Below are 19,854 nucleotides of genomic sequence, written 5' to 3'. Positions count from 1 at the left end.
AAAAACATTATTATTTTCCAGTGTATTTGGCTGGTAGCACAAAGTGGTTAGCACATCTGCCTCACAATTTTGAAGTTCTGGATTCAACTTTGCATTTTCCTCATTTATCCATGACGCAAACCCACTCCCATAAGGAATCGTGGAACTGCCAATGTGGAATAAATATCTTTAGCTGGCAAGTACGTTCGAATGTATCTAAATATATTTAAACATACTGTACTTGCAAGTACGAACACACTTGCAAAACGTTGAAAACGTAATTGCAAGTATGTTTAAACATATTTGCAAATATGTTCGGACATATTTGTCAGCTAAATGCTCAACATTATGAATTTTTTCCCCATTACATGACTTGCGCCTGCGTAAATTAGAAAGGTGGGGTGGGCAAACCTTTGTGTTCACGGGCCCCTTTTGTTTTTAAATGGGCTGATCAGACTTGTTTGAAAAAAAAAAGTGTATGTAAAATAATAAAATTAACAAGTTTACATATTTATGATGAATTAAAATATAATTATTGTATTGAACATTATGTAAGTTATTAATTTTACTAATGGTTTTTATTATTTACAATAAATCAATTGAGATTAATATAAAATAAAAAATTAAGAAATACATTTAAATTAACCAATTTCAGAAAAAATGGCCAAATTAATGTATTACTGGACTCTTGAAAATGAAAATGTTCAATTAAGTGTGGTCTGTGATTTGCCGGTGACCAGTCTAGGATGTATTAGGCTTGTATCAGGTGTATTCAGATGACCTGTGACCCAAATGAGGATAAGCACTAGATGGAGGGATGTTCTTGGATTGCTAGAATCTAATATTTGATGGATGGACGAGTACCGATACCAGGTATCAGTATCAGGCCGATATTGGCCTTATTTTGAGGTACCATACCAGCCACTGATACTCAAGGCAAAGAAAATCTGGCATCGAGTAAGTCCTTCTCTGCAGTAGTTGGCGCTATACTGTGACAATTTGACTTCGGCAAAACATCATCTACGTCAGAAAGAAAGGTTTTGTTCGCAAGGCTTTGTCATTGTGTTAAATGAAATTTTACATATCAGAAGCACTAGAGGTATAGGTACCCTGTTATCTGTGAGAATTTAGCAGAGTGAATACTTGTACTGGTATCAGTGTGAAAAAAAGCGGTATTGAACATTCCTAATTTGAATCATTTATTTTTTGGGGGTTTGGGATCATTCTAGTGCTTTTGTTTTATGGCTTTTTATGTTTCACATATATGGAAAATCACTTATTCAAAACAGTAATTTAAAATAATTTAATTCATCAAAACTAGCTTATTAAAAACAAACATACAAATACACAAACATTTTTTATCTGACATATTACCATGATATTTTACCAGTTAAAATCTTTTAGTACACTGTTTAGACGTTTCATTTTCTCATCTGTGATCCTCTTGTTGGCTTCCACCTCAAGCAGCAGCTGACGCATCTCCTCCTCCACTTCGAATACCTAAAATAACCCCCCCCAAAAAGAAAGGAGTGTAAAGAATCTTTACTAAAGATACAGCATTCCAGGTGACTGGGGCCAAGCTCTTGTTGTAATGTGGCAAAAAAGTGTGAATCGTTGAGCACTCCCTAAAAATATTTGCCTATATTAATAGTTTGAGCTGTAAATATACCAGAAACTGTGATCCCAAAACACTTGTGATTTCGAAGTCATCTTACAACATTACCCTTAAAAATTAATACAAAAAAAAAAGGCACAAAAACGCACTGAGCATAAGAGTTAATTCACTTGTTTTTAGCCATCTCTGGGGGCGGCCATTTTTGTCACTTCTGTCGACTGAAAATCACAACTACTCTGGGCTCAGGTAACGACCAATCACGGCCGACCTGTTTTCTGAAGCTGAGATGGCTAAAAACGGGTGGATTTTGCTCCTTAAACTCATATTCCTCAAACGCAAAATTAATCAGAATGCCGACTTTCCCTTTAAGGTTGCACCATCCTGAAGAAATTGCATTAACTGTTTACCATATTTTTCGGTACACCCTTTTTTTCTGTTTGGCTGATCCTGAAACCTATGCTGTCAAATGTCAAATGTATGTGAGTGTAAAGCTGTTTAAGCAGCAAGACGACACATTATGATGTACTGTACATAGTGCACTCCATTTACCATTTTAATCAAATCGGTTCAGATAAAGGATGGATGGATGGATGTTTCATCTGTTGGATATTTTTTCCCCGTAGATTGACAATTTTGAACCTTTGACGTTTACTGATAGAAGCGTAGGTCCACTGATAGTGTAGTGGTACACACGCCTGAGTTGTGTGCGGGCAGCGTGGGATCGATTCCCGCTCAGTGACAGTGTCTATGTGTGCCCTGTGACTGGCTGGCGACCAGCTCGGGGTGTAGTCTGCCTTCGCCCATTGACGGCTGGGATAGGCTCCAGCAATTCCCCGCGACCCTGTATAGGATAAGCGGTTTGGAAGATGACATGACATGATAGAAGCGTGGTTAAACTAACATGACGGACTGCCAGGCGATTTCAGTTTGGTTCGGCTAGAAAAAAATGACGGATTGACGGATGACCGACAGGTACCCAGGCCGCTGGCAGATGACGAATGACGGACCGGCAAACGTAGTAAAATGCCCACCTTTGGTTATACCGCTCCTAAGTCGTCAAACCCATCAAATTCTGAGTCGGAAAAGATGCAGATGAAAAGAGACTAGTAATCTGTGGCTTTACCTTCTGATTGGCTTCTTCTATCCGATTGTGCTTATCATTCGCCAGCTGAAGCAGCTCAGCCTGATGGGCAGCCTGGAGGGACTCGAACTGCGCGCGAAAAGCATCGTCCATGCAGCGCAGCTTCTCCACCGCCGCTCTGAAAGACGTAACACGATGGAAGTTTAAGAAGGCGAGCTCTTCTTTTCCCACACCTCGCCGCAAACACACCTGTGTGCTTCGGTCAATTGTTCATTCTCTTCGAGGAGCGAGCGTTCCTTGCTGTCAAAGGTGTCCTTCATGTGCTTCACTTGGCTCTCTAGTTGAGTGAGCAGCTGAGCCTTTTCCTGCCACTTTTTAGTGGATTCCCTGAAGTGAGACAGAAATCACACAACATAACAAAAAAATGAAACATGAACAGGAAAGGAGGTTGTATGTTCTTAAAGTACTACTTGTGCTTAATGATTATCTATATTTATAAGCTACAGGTCTTTTTTATTTTATGGTAAATGTGTTCCTTGTTTGGGACTCTCTTATATAGATACTCCTGTTCACCACACGGGACACATTCCAGATCCTGACATCATTGCAAAGGAAGTTTTACCCCTCCCACACGCTTTAAACCTAAAACTGACTAACTAAACTTAAAACTAGGAAAACTAAATATTGGTATACATTATTTCTATTTTTTTGTTGTTGTTTAAGTTTAAAAAAAAAAAAAAGTTCTCAATTGGCCATTGTGTTCCAATCCATTCCCCGCTTGCATGTTTGTGTTGTGCCTGTACCAGATTTATCTTTTGCCATGCAGCCTATGTTATTCATTTGACTATTAATGATTTCTTCACTTATGTTGTGATTCGTAACAATATTGCCAATGCATATTTGTTTGTTTTCATTCATTTTGTATATGGAACAAAGACACTTGTCTCATTTTGGATGTATAGAATTGTTTGGTCATTGGCAGGCGGATGTGGACTACTGAATGGGCATTTCAATGGGAAAAGATGATTTGAGATACAATCATGTGAAATACGAGCATGGTCATGGAACAAATTCAAGTAATAAGTCAAGGCACCACCGTATTACTGTTTCATATGACAAAATCAGAGGTGTTAAAAAGTCACTCAAGACGGTGAATTTACCTGTGAACTCGTTTCACCTCTCCGACTTCGGCCTCCTTGTCCTCCAACTGCTGCTTCAGCTCCTCCTTGCGCAGGGTGAGGTGTTCAACGCGTCCCTCCAGCTCCGACAGCCGAGATGTCTCCTCCTCGAGCCGGTTCTGGAACATCTTCTCAGCCTGGGCCTTGTCTTCGCGCAGCCTGCGGGCCTGCTCGTCACGCTCCTGCAGTGTCTACGGAACAGAAAGTGACAGTAATGTTCCTGCTGTATGTTAGCTTCACTTCAACGCACCTCTTTGAGTTTGCGGATGGATTCCGTTTGATCCTCCATGATTTTGCCTTTGATTTTGAGGGTGTCGCGGTCCTGTTCAGTCTGCTTTTTGTGCACCTCCACCTCAGCGCACAGCGCCTCGATCCTGGCTTCCAGACGTCCGCGGTCCTGAGCCAGAGACGCTCCTGTGGTACAGATATACGCAAGAAAGTGACACATTCTGTTGGCACTTAAGTGGATTGGTTTGTGTGCTCACTTCCTAACATCTTCATGTTAACATGTTCAGACACGGGGCGACACGGTGGTCGACTGGTTAGCACGTCCGCCTCACAGTTCAGAGGTCGTGGGTCCGATCCCGGCTCCGGCCTCCCTGTGTGGAGTTTGCATGTTCTCCCCGTGCCTGCGTGGGTTTTCTCCGAGTACTCCGGTTTCCTCCCACATTCCAAAAACATGCATGGTAAGTTGATTGGACTCTCTAAATTGCCCCTAGGCGTGATTGTCAGTGTCTCTCTGTTGTTTGTCTCTGTGTGCCCTGCGATTGGCTGGCAACCGATTCAGGGTGTCCCCCCGCCTACTGCCCGAAGACAGCTGGGATAGGCTCCAGCACGCCCCGCGACCCTTGTGAGGATAAGCGGTATAGATGATGGGTGGATGGATGTTCAGACACTTATTTCCAGCTTTTTTCTATTCGGGGTTGCTGTTTTATCTAAACCTTTTTTCAAATGTTCCTGTTAAGGGTGCGCTTTTCACCTACTTGTTTCTCTTTCGGAACAGATTTAATAGTCTTTCCATCTGTTTCTTGGTCTGCCTCTTTTTCAGCATCCCCTGTATTTTCAACTCTATCTATGTTTTTTCAATATTTACTGTTTCAATAGAAGACGTAAAAATAAAGTGTCAGTGCAAGAGAAGCACTACTTTTAATTAAAAAACAAAAATCGAGTGGTAATTACCATCCTGTTTTCTCTTACAAAGACGTTGAAATCGTCATTGTCTACGAACATATATCTTAACCATATATCACGTTTGGCTGGTTTCACGACTTTAAAGTCCGCAAGAGCGGCGTCTATATCACTGCCGTGACTTATATCAGAGCTCCCGCAATGGACTGTGCCGCCATTACTCCCCGAAATAATTCCGTATATCGTCCGATGACTCACGATACTGTCACATGTACAGTATATTCTGATGCATTTTATTGACTAAGAGACCGAGGATTGGATTAAAAAAAGAAAATGACGTATACATTCTGCTGGCTTTAAAGGGAGAAACACTCAACAGCGCTCCCGGCTTTAGTGGTAGAAACGCGTGTGTGCGTTCCCGGCTTTAATGGGTTAAAGGAAGAGGATGTGCCTTAACCCATTAAGGACGGGAGCACATAACCGCGTTTCTACCACTAGAGCCGGGAGCGCTGTTGCGTCTTTCTACCCTGAAAGCCGCGAGAGCGTATACGTCATTTTCTATTTATTATTTAATTCTCTGTCTCTTAACCAATGAAATGCATCAGAATAAACATGTGACGGTGTCGAGAGTCGTCGGAGGATATCCGGAATTTTTTAGAGCAGTAATGGCGGACGCCGTCGATCGCGGGAGCTCTGAAATGAATAACGGCAGTAATATAGACAACGCGATTGTGGACTTTGAACCAGTAAAGATATATGGTTAAGATATATGTTTGTAGATAATACAATATAAATAAATACAATATATAAAAACAATATTGACGTCTTTGTAACAGAAAAGAGGATGGTAATTACCACTCGATTATTTGTTTTAATTAAAAGTAGTGCATTCTCTTGCACTGACACTTTATTTTTACCTCGTCGATTGAAACGTTAAATAAGAATAAGAAGAATGAGAATAAGAAGGCCTTTATTGATCCCACAGTGGGGAAATTTTCAGTGTTACAGCAGCAAAGATATAGGTCACACAGGGACATTAATGTATAACATTAATGGCAAACATTCAGGATCAAACCTATGTAAATATACGCAGTAACTATGTGTATATACACCTGTATATACACACCAACATACATCTACATAAAAAGTATGAGGAACACTCATTTTAGCCTGTACATAGTACAGAGGAAAAATACTCTAAGTAAGTGACAGTGCTGCTGCGCTGCAGTGCTGCAGTGAAATGTAAGGAACAGCATTGGATAAAAATAAAACTAGACTAACAGTAGTGGGGAATGTTGAGTATTGCGCGGTATTACAGTAGTGGGGAATGTTGGGTATTGCACGATATAAGCTCAGGTGCAGGTCTGCACAATTGCACTAATGTCCGCCAGTTTGTAGAGACTACACAATATTCTTGTTAAAGAGTCTGACAGCAGCAGGCAAGAAGGAGCGGCGGAATCTCTCCTTTGCACAGTGAGGGTGTAACAGTCTGAAGGAGCTGTGGAGTGCTGTTAGGGTGCCCTGGAGGGGGTGGGCCGGGTCTGAGATGAATAAAGATGAATAAACTCGGGTCTGTGTGAAAGCCACACGTCTGAGCTCTCAAATTCTTTTGGAATTATGTTTCTGTCTACTACAGGGGCTGAGATATTAATTATTTTGTAGGTGTTGAATTTCTGGGAAAACTCCAGGTTTTCAAGGGTAATTCCAAAGACGACCTTAGGTTTTGGGGAGCTGTTGAGCCAGGCGCTTTAGGCCTTAATGTTTTTTTTTTTCAAATTGCAATTTGAGGTCTTTCTCATTGACGGTCACAGTATAAAACACAAAGGTATCCTGCTTTATATTGCATATTTGACATTTTGAGTTGAATGTTTATTTCTTTCATGGGCAAACGTGTTTTATAAATAAATAAAGTCAAATTTCTAATTTTTTCTCTCTCTTTTTTTTTTTTTTTTTTTACTGATCAGAAAAACGATCCAATCCGTGAGCCAAAACCATGATCCGACCCAAACTGTGAGTTTTTTGATCCGTTGCATCACTAATTAGAACCCAGAAAATGTACAGTACTTCTCCATGTATGTCCTTCAAACCCCGTTGATAGTTCTTCACCTACCTTGCTGAGCGAGCTCCTGCCCCCAGAGCCTCCTTTCTGCCCTGAGACCATCAATGACAGACTCCTGGGCGCCGAGCTGTGACGACAGTCGCGCTTTGTCCTTCTTAAGCGCCTCCAGCTGAAGGCGCATACGTCGGTCCTGATCCAGCTCGGCCTCCAGAGCCTGAGCGCGCCTCTGTTAGGAGATGGGGCAATTTCACCATTCTATCCATTCATCTTATGATCTTTTGATTTTAGCCCTCAGTTACCTTGAACTCAGTTATAGCGTCTCTCTTGGCATTGACGAGCTCTGAGATGCGGGTCTTCTGCTCCTTCACCAACATTGTGAGCTCTTGCACCACGGAGGCGGATTTCTTCTCCGCCCGCTGCGACTGAGCCAGCGTCGCTCGGAGTTCCGGCAGCTCTGCCGTCATTTGATCGCACGCTTTCTTTATCTGCAAGAGGGGCAGAGAAATGATGGGATGACTCATCGATTTCTGTTGTGCAAAATGACAACTATAATGAATAACCCGCAAGATATGATTGCATGACAGTAATTGTATGACACGTCTACATTTATTAGCAGACCTCAGAGAAGCGCGCGGCCTCAATAGTGAGCGCCATGCGGAATTCATCCTCGAGGGCTGCATACGCTTTCCTGCCCTCCTCCACTTTGCCCTTCAACTCAGACTCTCTTTGAGTGTACGTTTGCCTCTCAGACGCCACTTCTCTTGCCACTGCTGTCAGGAAGTCCGTCCCGCCCGGCTGCAGCCGCATCTCCAGCTGCTTTCTAGGGACACAAGGTATGTATAAATGAGGAGCTGTGAGTCGTATTTGTTTCCATGGCACTATTGAGGACTTAAAAATGAACGTTTTAAAAGCCAGGAGGAGGCGCACCTGTGCTCTTGTTCTCGACACGCCAACAGTTCGTGCAGCTGCTGCACTTTGGCTCTCTGAACATCCAAGTCACGCTTCAGAGCCGCCATCTTGTTCTCGAGCTCCTGCTGTTGCTTCGTCTGAAAGGGAAGACAACAAATCATATATGGATTTTTGGAAGCTTGGCAACTTCATTGACAGATGACAAATATTACAAATGAATTCTGAATGTCTTTTAAAATATTTTATTTTAACCACTGAAAGGCAAGTACTCCACAAAATGAAAATAATTTCCATAAATGTTACTATTATTATTACCAGTCCCTGAGATGGGTCAATGATTCGCAGCAACACATTTTTTTATGCAGTTATTTTATGTATTACATCCAGTACATTGCTGCAATTAGCTGGAAACCAGTTCAGGGTGTACCCTGCTTCGATTATATATTTCATAATATTAGAAATGACTGAAAAATAATAATGCTAGAAAAATAGACTCAAAGAAATACCCAACTATTACTATAAGTTATTTTCGTCAAAAAATATCAGAAAAATACAAACAAACAAAAAAGAAAACATTAAACAAAAATACAAATACAAGGGGAGGCCCAAAAAAAGTATTTAAAATATAAAAATATTACAATACAAAACAAAAATATCTCTACAAAATAGAAAAATGATTTGCATAAGAAATGTTAGACAAAATACATATATACAGGCTGAAAAATAAACATGAAACTTTCTTCCCCTTGACCCCCCCCCCCCCCAAATAAAAAAAATCCTGAAGTAAAGTGTTTGTTCATTGTGTTCTCGTGTACCTCTTGGGCCTGCTGGCAAGCCCGCAACTCCTCCCCGTGGGCGACGTCCTCCTCTAGTCGCCGGAGCGCGTGTTTATGACGCTCCTCGCTGCCGCGCGCCTGTTCCAGCTTCTGGCTCAGCGAGCGGCACCTCCCGTCCAGCTGCTCCACACGCGTCTCCAGCTCGCAGCGTCCCGACCGTTCCTTCAGCAGCAAGTCTTTCAGCCTGGAGGGAGACGCGACGCGGAGTCACCTCACATATGTGGACGTGATTAACGTGGTGGACCGCCATTAAGACAGCAAGGGCAAAGACTGATGCGGTCAATAAGTGCCGGCATATGCTTGCCACCATGCGTTTAATTGGGCTCATACTGGAGATTTATCTGTGCTGCACACACACCGACTGCCTGGCTTCTCTTGCAGTGCAGCTGGAAGAGTCACAGCCAAATGGCATCACAGTATGGAGGGAGAGAGATTGCAATATTTGGAAGTGGTGCAATTTGGAGCTCAATCAAAAACCTCCAGACTGGAGTCAAACAAAACTTGGAAGGTCAAACCATTGTGTCACCACTTGAGCTGAAACAAGCTACGCACATACCGCTTATCAGAACGAATTTCAGCATTTTCACCTGTTCCAATCAAAGTCAGCAAAGGCCTGATTGTCGGATGTCTCTGAAATATTGTCCCGAGCAAACATATATCACAAAGATCAGAAATTATTTGAAATAGTAGTTTGAGTTACACGCATGGTCACGGAACAAATTAAAATAATATCTCAAGGCCCCTTGTACTGTCTTTTCTATCTTTATCTTTAGTTGGTCACTTACTATACCTTGAATTGAGCACATCACAATACCAGCTTATCAGATGTTAACATCCATCACTAAACTGCTAAAATGATGCAGACTTTTTGCTGCATCATCTTACAAGTTGACCACCCCGTCTTTGTCTGGCGCCAACCCCACAAGGAGGCTCACCTGCCTGTCTGACCTCTACTGGAATCTTCCATCACACAGCTGCTTGCTGTCAAAGCTGGCCGGCTAGCAACTGGTGGCTAACGCTGGCTGTTACCCCGCTAACACTGCACTCGGAACATACTCAACATTTCAATTCATTTAAATTATATACCCTTACAACTTATTATTACCCGTAAGCGTCCTTGGGTCCATTGATGGGTGTTATATTCTTATTTATTATTATCAATAGCACTAGCAGTTACTACTTCCGTCCACACGTGTGGCAAGTTGTTGAAAACATTATTTGACATTGCCAAAACATTGCCAGTTTAGTTTTTACCAGTTTCAGAATGGACCAGACCGTGGAACAGATCCATTCACACAGAGTAGTTAAGAAGAACCAACCTAACGACAAACAACAACAAAATATTGGGAACAGATATCAGTGTGATAATGCGCAGGTTTAACGACAGACCCACATTATCAAACTGATAAATTAATACTTCTCTGACAATATCAATCACAAAAATTCAGCTCTCGAACTGCGCAAGTGTGTGCGTGGCATCTCGTACCTGTCGGTGGTGTGCATGGCCATACTCTGCAGATCTTTCTCCTCGTTGACCTTGGTCTTCAGGCTCTTGAGTTCGTCCGTCAACCTGGTGACGGCCTGCTCGGCCTTCCAGCGCCTCTCTCTCTCCTGGTCCCGCTCCTCCACAATAGCCTGCCAAAAATGCAGATCCGAGGGCATCAAGACATAAGCCGGATACAGGGAAATACTCATCCACAACGTACCTTATAGGTTTCTTCCTCACTAGACTTGTACTTTACATCGATCGGCTCCTTGGCAGCTCTCAGTGTCACCCTCCTCGTCCGAACTGATGCGTCATCGCCCCCTTTGGCCGTGCTAGAAGACCACCTGACAGCAGACTTTGTAACCCTCTGTTTAGGATTTTCCTGATCACTGTGCAAGAAACAAAATGAAAGGAATCGAACCGAATGAAAAAATATATTAGTGGTAATGTTGTGGAAAAAAAATAGGAAATTGAAAAAAGATTTACCAGAAATACACGATGAAAAATCCACAAAATTTACGATATGAAATATCAGGAAAAAAAGATTTTGACTTGAAATAAAAATATTGCAGGTCAAAATACAAATACTGGCCCAAAAAATACACAAATATTACACAATTAAAAATGATGAGGAAAACAATTACAAAACAATTTGAAAAAATAAGATTGCAAAACACATCATATCAAAACGTTAAAAAAAAGAATAAAAAACAAATGAATAAAAACATCAAATAAAATAGATATACTAAAGTATTGTGAAAAATACAACATTAAACAAAAATATGAATCCTAAAAAAAGGACAAAAATGAAAAAAAAATAGATGATAAATACAGAAAGGTTTGAACAAAATACAAGACAAAAAAACATTTTAAATGGAAAAATACCAAAACTTGAAAAATTATATAAAATATTAGACAAAAAAAAAATCACATCATTCCATTGCGCTGTCTTTGTCGTCGGGAGAACACAACCTAACAACAAAGTTTAACCTTTTCCATTAATGATTCTCTTTGGTATGAAACAAGACATCAGCACAGTAAAGTTGAAAAGTAGGTGACTTTTTGAGACATTTCCATGTGATTTTCTGATTGACAGTGAAGTTCTCACTGAAAACTAATTAAGCTTATGTGTTCATCTCTGTCTGATGAAGCAAGATGAAAGAGTGGACCAAAAAGGCATTACTGTTAACCACAGGGAGGAAAATCTCTCCCTTTTCTAATCTCTCCACCTGATGACATCAGCTGAATCAGGCTAAAAGTGAAATCGAAATATCTGTTGATGCCAAGAGAAGCTCTCTCTGCACAGCAAAATGCATCATCAACTGGAACAAAGAAATCACCTGTCTGATCGCTTGCTGGTTCTCGTCGATGTGGGCTTACGATATTTTGGGATGGTGGAGCGAGCGCTGTTTTCCTTGCCGCTGTCGCACTCGCTTTCCGATGTGCGGTCAGTGTCATTTGTGGCCTTCCGTGCTTTTACTGTAGAGTCGTTAGGCTGACTGGACTTGTGCCTTGCAGAAGCCTAAGTTAAATAATAAATTAGAATTATTCAATGAATTGTTGTTCATCATCATTTAAATACTTCGTGATTTAAATGTTACATGTAACAACTTGCTTGGAAGTTTGAACAGTGCATAAGCTAAAAAGCCATACGAAGAAGGGGAGTTTGTCATCCCATATCACTTTCAGGGCTCTCAAGAAAAACTACAAACTTCAGCATTTAAAAAAAAAAATTTTTTTCCAAAATCTTGTTTTTGCACATCTTGTTCTTTTAGTAAGCTATTTTTTTTCTTTACTTTGCTTTAAATGTTTTTAACTCTTTTGTTTGTGAATGCGGTTTAATATTGTACTTTTAATTATGTGATGCACATTGAGATACTTCGTGTATCAAATGCGCTACAAATAAGCACATTTTTTAATTATAAATATTACTATTATAAATATCACTATGAATGAATATAATACTACTAATACAAATATTACTACAACATTAGAGAGTGTAGTGTTAAAAACAAAGCACCTGCTGAACAAGGCGGGACACCTGCTGCTCCAGTTTCTTGACCCGTTCTTCATTAATGGCATGTGTTTGGTTGACATCTACTGAGTGGACCTGCTGCTGATACTGCTTCTGGACGCGCTGCCTGTCGGGTGCTGCCACTGGATCGCCAAAGGCTTCAGGAGCAACGCTCTGTCCAAAGTGGGTCAGTACTTCACTGATACTGGGTGTGGTCAGAAGAGTGTCCTAAACCAAGGGAGACATTTTTCTCATTTAACCAGAGATGAAACGGTATGAAATTTTGACCAAAAATGATGAACATTTAAAATTAGACAAAAACCATGACAATATTAGACAAAGAAAAGAAAAAAATGTCGAAAAAAATACAACCACATTAGAAAATAATACCTAATATTGAGACGAAAATGAACAAATTAAATGAATTAAACTATATTACACACAATTAAAACAGTTGAAAAAAACATTACAAAACACACAAAACTATTGGAAATAAAAAACAAAAATATTACATGAAAAATACACAAATGTTAAAAAAATACAATTATACTTAAAATCAACCAAAGAAAACATTAGACAAGATAAAAAACATCAGAAAAATACAAAAACATTAGAAAACAATACCAAATACTTAGACAAAAATAAAAAAAATATTTGATGCAATATCAAATATTATAAAATATTAAAAAGTTGTTGAAAACATTAAAAATTATATATTAGACATGAAATTAAAAAATATTAGACAAAAAATACATTACATTACTTATTACAAAATACATGGGTTTTTTTTTAAGTTTTGCGTCCACTTCTTCCTCAGGCTGTTGGGTATTGCGGCATACATCTGATGGGAAAAGCCTCTAGATGAGGACTTTCAGAGTAGCAGCAGTAGTCACGGTCATTAAAATGTTAATTGTAATGCGAGCAGTCTTAAATTTTACCACAGTTTATCGGCAAGCCATTTTGTCTCTACAATCTGTACATTTCGGACCTGCTCTACTGTTTTGTTAAAGTGAGAGCATTTTTTAATGCCGTGTGTGCCGTGGGAAATGATCCAATGACAATTATTTTAGCAAAAAACTTGCATAAAAAAAATAGAATTTTTTCTAATTAAAAAAACTGTTTTGTTAATTTATTTATGCAAACCATGTATAGTAACAGGCAAAACAATAAAATGTTCTTCCACTAGATGACAGGAGGTACATAATGACCAGGGGTGCACATAACTGGTACGCAGGTACGCATGCGCAACAGAAATCACTGATGCGTACCGTCATGTGCGTCACGACGCGCATTTGCGTACCAGTACACACTAGTGGTGCAGTGGATCAAATCATCTTTGATTGGTAAGGATCAAGCATCGGTTCAGCGAGGGCCAATCCGCAGAATAGTTGGTGAAAAAAACTATGCACGTTCACAGGCAACGTGATTAGTCTGCATTCAGCAGAGAAGGTTACTCACAAGATCACGTAAGTTGCATGTACAAGAGAGTTTTACAAACATACTCAATGAACACACTGCCTCCACAAAGGCTACCTTCAAAATAAAGCTTACCAAATAATACATTGACTCATTAATGTTTTAAGAAAAGTGCCTTAAATTGCATTTCAAGTCTTTTTCATTACAAAAAAATAAAAATAAAACTTTGTCTTCATTTAATTTATGACGTTTGCCTAATAATTATAAGAAAACATTCAGCGCAAAATGTCTGGCAGGATACCTTGAAATGTATACACTGAACCACTTACAAAATTGCGTTAAATTGGGATCTTAAATCCTAAATGGCCATATTAGATTAGATATTAAATAAATGAAGAAAAAGTTCTATTTATTTATTTTATTTATTTATTTTTGCTCATACAAAAAAAACGATCCTATCCGTGACTCCAAATCCATGAACGATCCGAACCGTGACTTATGACCACTAGTGATTAAAGACAATCTCGTGGTACTCATGCGAGTACCGCATGAAAAAAAATTATGTGCACCCCTGGTAATGACCCTGTATAGCCACTTTTTGTGAATTGTTTTGTTAAGTGGTGTGCGGTGAGATTTTTTCCGATGTGAAATATGTGCCTTGGCTCAATAAAGGTTGAGAAACACAGTCTTAAACTATTATTGTTTAATTACTGTACAATACATTGTTTTTTCAGCTTAACGTGATACAAACCGCAGGCGTATTTAAACTCACCGCTTCATTGTTGCTGGCATCGGAGAGCAGGAGGAGGTCCACATAGTTCTCCAGTCCGGGTATGTCACACGGACTGTCAATTGGGGAGTATGACGGCTGTCCAAGACGATCCAGGCCATCGAGAAATGACACTTGAGGCAACGATTGCATCACCATCTCATGATAACCTGTGATAAAACACAGAGGTAGTGCTCGGCACCACACAAAAGAAAATAAATACGGTGGAACCGTTGAATTCCTCTCAACTCATATAAATCTGGAACACAGAGCTTCGTCTTTGGCTTATATCACCACATAGGGGTACCAGTGATGGCAAAGGGGTGTGTTTGCGTGTGTGTGTGTGTAGGGGGGGCGGGGGGGGATCAAGGGGCTATCCAGAGTGTGTGTGGTTGAGGGCCGCCAGTTGCCCATCCCTATCAATGCCAATGACATATCAGATTTGACAATAAGTACATGAATTTGTGAGTAACTTGAAACAACATCATCACCTAGGCTAAATAAAGGTTGGGAAACACTGTTGTGACGGTTTATGTAGCTTCCCAGAACAAACTTGAGAGGAGCCCATTGTAATGACAGTCACGGTCACACCTGGCGTCATGCACAGCGGGTTGTCCTTGCCGCCGCGGCTCAAAAGCACCTCTCTCAACCCCTGCAATCCCAGCAGGCACTGCAGGAGGTGCTCGACACTGCCAAGGTGGTTGCTATGGAGAATGAGGTGCTTGAGCTTGCGTCCAGGGCCGTGGAGATGCAATAGGCCTGGTGGGCACATCACAATCACCATGACCGCCAATAAAAGACAATTGGGGTCCTGGAAAGTCCCTGCTGAACTCACCGCTGAGGTCGTTTATCTGATTGAAGGACAAGTCTAACCTTGTTAAATTCACCAGGCCGGTCAGTCCTGTGGGTCACAAAAGAGCTATAAAAAAAACCAACAGTCATTTCAGCAGAAGTGTCTTCTAGTGCAAAACTTTACTAGTGGTACACAAAAATAATCATTGAAATCACTATAGTGGTGTCTTCAAATATGAATTTAATTCGTTCCAAGACCACGCTCAGAGCACTCATATCTCACATCATTTTTAGAAATCCTTTCTACCCCACTCCCCCCAAAAAAATAAGAATAAAAAAACTGACCAAAAATAAATAAAATAAAACCTGTTTTTTTATAAGGAAAAATAGCACTCTATAATGTACTTTATGAAAACAGAGCAAGAATATAATCACAGTATAGTTTGTGCATCATGATTTAATGCTGCAATTCATTTAGCACCTTTGCCATCGGGAGGCAGTAAAATGCAGTCATGCAGATACAAATGAAAAAGAATAGTACTTCTATTACTACTGTAAGAAAAATAACGTTAATAATTAATGAATTCATTAATAACAATAAAGAAAAGATGTCTGTGAGTATTGTCATATTATCGGTATACATATGCTATTCTACCATTTGTGTTCAAACAGCCGTTTCTGAAAGGCATCTAAATTTGTGACTATTGATTATGGCGTTTTGCATTGTTTTTTAGCATTAGGCTAATTTGACTTGCGGCAAAGCTATGTGATTGTTTTAAATACACTACATGTGTATTAGTGTGACAGTAAACTTCCACTGCTAGTGGCACTAACACCTTGAGGCCTTTTTTTTGAAGAATTGTTCACTATTTGCTAAACTGCTGCTTATTGTGAAGTGAATATCTCATGTTTGCGCATACAAGTCAAAGCAAAAACCGTCCAAATGGTGGCATATCTCAAAAAACTCCTAGGTCAGGTCACTCGTATCTCAAGGTACAACTGTACACATAAATCTTGCATTTAAAACATGAAATACACTCAGATATATTAGAAAAGCAGCTTGTCGCTCTTATGTTGGTACTTGGAGAGCTACCAGTAAGTATTTTGTGAGGGGGTACTGAAAATGGTGGGCTAGTGTATTAAGGGGGTGGGGGGTTGGTGATGTGGGGGCTCACCCTCAACCTTGGTGATGACATTGCAGGATAAATTCAAAGTCCTCAGGGCCGTGAGAGAAGAGAGACCGTCAATCTTAGCAATGCAGTTGGAGGAGAGGTCCAAGTGTCTCAGGAGCCACGCCGATGTCAGGCCCTCGATCCTAGAGATGCGGTTGCAGTGCAGGTTGAGTGATGTGATGGTGGGACGCAGGGGAACCTCCAGCAAGCTAGACAAGAAAAGACACTGCGTTCTTTATTCGTTTATCAACATTAACAATGTCTAAGGTGGGTAGTTTGCAGTCTCAATAACAACGAGAGGGACACAACACGCGGTAAAAACGCGCTGCAAAATACACAAATACTAGTAAACAAGTAATAGAAAAATATCAGGAGGAAAAAGTGAAAATATCACCATATATATATATATATATATATATATATATATATATATATATATATATATATATATATATATATATATATATATATAATTAAATCTCTTGCAAGCCTTTCATTGAGTATATAGGCACTCCTTGCTTCATCGCTGAAAAGAATGAACTGTTAGTGTTTGTGTTACCCCGCATTAGTGTTACAACAGTTTTAAAACACCAAAGTACTGTAGTATTCAATTGTGGCTCGATACTATAGCACTGTCATGCGTCATACCATCAGCTCGACTAGGACAACAACGTCGCTTACCTTGAAATATTCTTGTCAATGAGACTTATTTCCTTTTCTTCCATAACATGCAACGACGACAATCCAAAAGGTTACAGCCACAAGGGTAATATACGTCACCAAAACTAGAGAGTTCGCTTTTATATAAAAAATGTGGTCATGGTAACTATATGCCGTAAACTATACGTTCAAAAATAATTAAAAAAGAAAAAAGAAAAAAAGAAATACTGTTTTTTCATCGTAAACCTGGCAAAACTGTATTTGGCTCTCTCTTGGTTTAGCTTCTTCTTCGTTGAACTAGCCGCTTCTTTCCTGTTTTCGAGACGTCACAGATTAACTTCCGGGAGGAGTCCACAACTGCGCCCCGTGAAATCGACGCATGCGCATTTGGAGCAGCTGGCATACAAGTGACTTTCAGATTTCGAAAAGTATCTTCCTTGGCATTGAAATCCCAAATAAATATCTCTCTTTTTTAATAGTCTTACATCTTAAACGCCTTGCTCTTTTTTTCAGTCAAGTAAAAACAACACCCCAAATAAAGACCTGTTGAAAAAAACTTAATCACTAATAAATGCAGGTAATTTCTGAAGTTGTGCAAAGTAGCACCCTAAATAAAGGCCTCCATCTTAAAAAACACCTTTCATCAAATAAAATCCTGACACGTTCAAAAGATAAGTAGAGAAACACCCCACATAATTTAAACATCTTTAACATCATACCTCTAAATAATAAATACCTGAAACATTCTGCACCACATTCTGAATAAAGTAACACCCCATATACATTTTTAAAACGTCTTGCTTAAGTTAAACGTCTTATGTCGACTCTTGTACAGAAAAAAGCCTCTTAAGAAAAAAAACATTAACTCAAGTGCAGTAAATGTAATACGTGCAGTAAATGCACCATTGATAAATGAACTTGTCTGGGAGGAACTGGTTTATTCCAAAAACCTTTAACCATTGCTGTACAACCAAAGCAATGAATACAAATGATCCATGATAGTCACTTTTTTTTTTTTGGTACTACATGCTGATTGTAAAAAATATTCCTCTTTTCTTTAACAGAACATAACGAGAGGACAGTGTAACATGGATACTGCGTGACAGAAAGAGAGAAACTGAATGACTGTACAAGTAAAGCAAAGCAAATGGTTTTCTCTTACATTCATATTTTCAACATACATTTGCTGTACAACAGAATTATAGACAATACAGACCATAGAGGCTAAAGCACACAGCATATACAGGTTAGCATTTGCCAATTACTCTTTTCGCTTGATTTTGCCCCTCAAAACCAGCAGTTTGGATGACAAACACATGGGGAGTGTCAATGTTTGTTCATCTGTTTGTTTTAATCTAGTGATGCAAACACGCAACAAATAAGTCATTCCCTCCATTGTTGATCTTTTATTTGGAACAGTCCTTCTGGCTGACGGAGGCTTTGCTGGTTTACTTCTGCAATCTTTGTGCAATGTAGGCTTCCCTTCGCTTCACTGAAAAACACATTAAAGTGCAAGTTGTCACGTGAGATTTGTGGAAAATCAATGACAAAATAGAAGAACCACATAGTCATTTTTCTTTAAACAAAAATGCCTCTAATAAACACCTGGTACTCTCTGAAGGCAGGTAAAAAGAAACAAAAGAAAGAAAAGAGCCGCCACACCACAAATAAGCACCTGGTACACTCGGCCGGTAAATAGACAAACACTCACTCAAATATGCCCCCTTTACTTAAAGAAAGTCTTCCCCTTAATAGGCCTCCTTAAAAAGGAAAAAAGAAAACTAAAATGAATGCCTTGTATGATGTGTAGTTGAGTAAAAAACTAGAGGCGTCAACTAATTAAAAAACACAGTACATTCAATAAACAATTGGTACAGTACTCCCTTAAGTTGAGTAAAGAAATACAAAAAGATCGGATACTCTCTGATGCTGAGTGACGAAACATTCAAATTAAAGGCCTCTTCTCTACCATTAATAAACACCTAATACTCATGAAGGTGTGTAAAAAAAACTCCAAATAACTCCAGTACTAAAAAAAACAAAACATAAATACACTTTTGGATTTGCTTTATGAAATGTACAAATGTCAATAAGTCAAGAAAAATCCCCACCAAAAGGCCTCTTCACTTAAGAAAAAAATACCCTTAATAAATAACTGACATGCCCCCCAGTTAAGCAAATAAAGGCCTTTTTTTAAAAAAATAAAATGCTTGTTTAAAGCCTTATCTCAGTCATGCTAGAAGCTCATGTGTGATTCTGTAGTTGTTCAATACTGACCTTGCTCAGTTGTCGATATCTGATATGTGGTTCTCTCTCTGCAATTAAAAAACATAATAATAATAATAATAATAATAATAATAAATAATAATAATAATTAGTTCCTTGACACCAAGTAGGGGAGACCAGGACTTGATGTCACAATCTTTGCACTTACATATTTCTTGGAATCATTACATCATATACAGTATAAAAAAAATGTGTACCAGAAGAAAGACCAAATTCTCAAATATTTTGTATTGATGGCATTTTCATATTTTGTTTCAGTGCAGAGTTTTAAAGAATCAAATAGAAAGTGTAAACATGACAGGTTAAGTTGTCTCACTATATAGTATAAATATACTATAGGGTAAGATGTCTCACTGAGTTTGGAACTAATAAAACAAGGACGAGATTCTTGCTATTCTCTCTTTTTTACTTGAAAATTTTGTTTAACATAGCCATTGAACAAATGTAAATAAAATATGCAACAAGCATTGGATT

The 19,854-nt window shown here is 39.3% G+C and overlaps 2 protein-coding genes across 8 annotated transcripts in view; both read right to left on the bottom strand.

Annotated features, from left to right (window-relative positions):
- Positions 1-1,075: 1,075 nt before the first annotated feature.
- lrrcc1 (leucine rich repeat and coiled-coil centrosomal protein 1) lies at positions 1,076-17,416 on the bottom strand. 2 transcript variants are annotated; one of them, XM_086043262.1, is made up of 19 exons: positions 17,116-17,416; positions 16,438-16,643; positions 15,306-15,371; positions 15,062-15,229; positions 14,474-14,640; positions 12,292-12,513; positions 11,612-11,793; positions 10,492-10,660; positions 10,272-10,420; positions 8,765-8,969; positions 7,968-8,086; positions 7,659-7,860; positions 7,340-7,525; positions 7,092-7,266; positions 4,104-4,267; positions 3,836-4,044; positions 2,925-3,062; positions 2,718-2,853; positions 1,076-1,479 (listed from the first exon to the last, which is right to left on the bottom strand). In XM_086043262.1, the coding sequence occupies exons 1-19, from the start codon at positions 17,157-17,159 to the stop codon at positions 1,363-1,365; spliced, it is 3,024 nt and encodes a 1,007-aa protein (XP_085899388.1). In that variant the 5' UTR covers positions 17,160-17,416; the 3' UTR covers positions 1,076-1,362. The 2 variants fall into 2 exon arrangements, with proteins under 2 accessions (XP_085899388.1, XP_085899389.1); XM_086043263.1 differs by lacking the exon at positions 17,116-17,416 and having other exon boundaries at positions 1,078-1,479; positions 15,306-15,389; positions 16,438-16,552.
- Positions 17,417-18,073: 657 nt separating this feature from the next.
- Positions 18,074-19,854, bottom strand: part of ralyla (RALY RNA binding protein like a) — a 52,373-nt gene continuing 50,592 nt past the window's right edge. For 3 of the 6 annotated variants that reach the window (XM_086043270.1, XM_086043272.1, XM_086043271.1), the window contains 2 exons: positions 19,372-19,409; positions 18,074-18,586 (listed from right to left, as the gene is read on the bottom strand). In XM_086043270.1, the coding sequence (XP_085899396.1) occupies positions 19,377-19,409 (33 nt within the window). In that variant the 3' untranslated portion in view covers positions 18,074-18,586; positions 19,372-19,376. The remainder of the gene's footprint in view (positions 18,587-19,371; positions 19,410-19,854) is intronic. The other 3 variants (XM_086043268.1, XM_086043269.1, XM_086043267.1) reach the window with 2 other exon arrangements.

Source organism: Filicampus tigris, chromosome 10 (genome assembly GCF_054856515.1).
Source record: "Filicampus tigris isolate MCC_2025a chromosome 10, RoL_Ftig_1.0, whole genome shotgun sequence".
NCBI classification, from domain to species: Eukaryota; Metazoa; Chordata; class Actinopteri; order Syngnathiformes; family Syngnathidae; genus Filicampus; species Filicampus tigris.
This window is presented reverse-complemented; position numbering and strand designations above follow the sequence as displayed.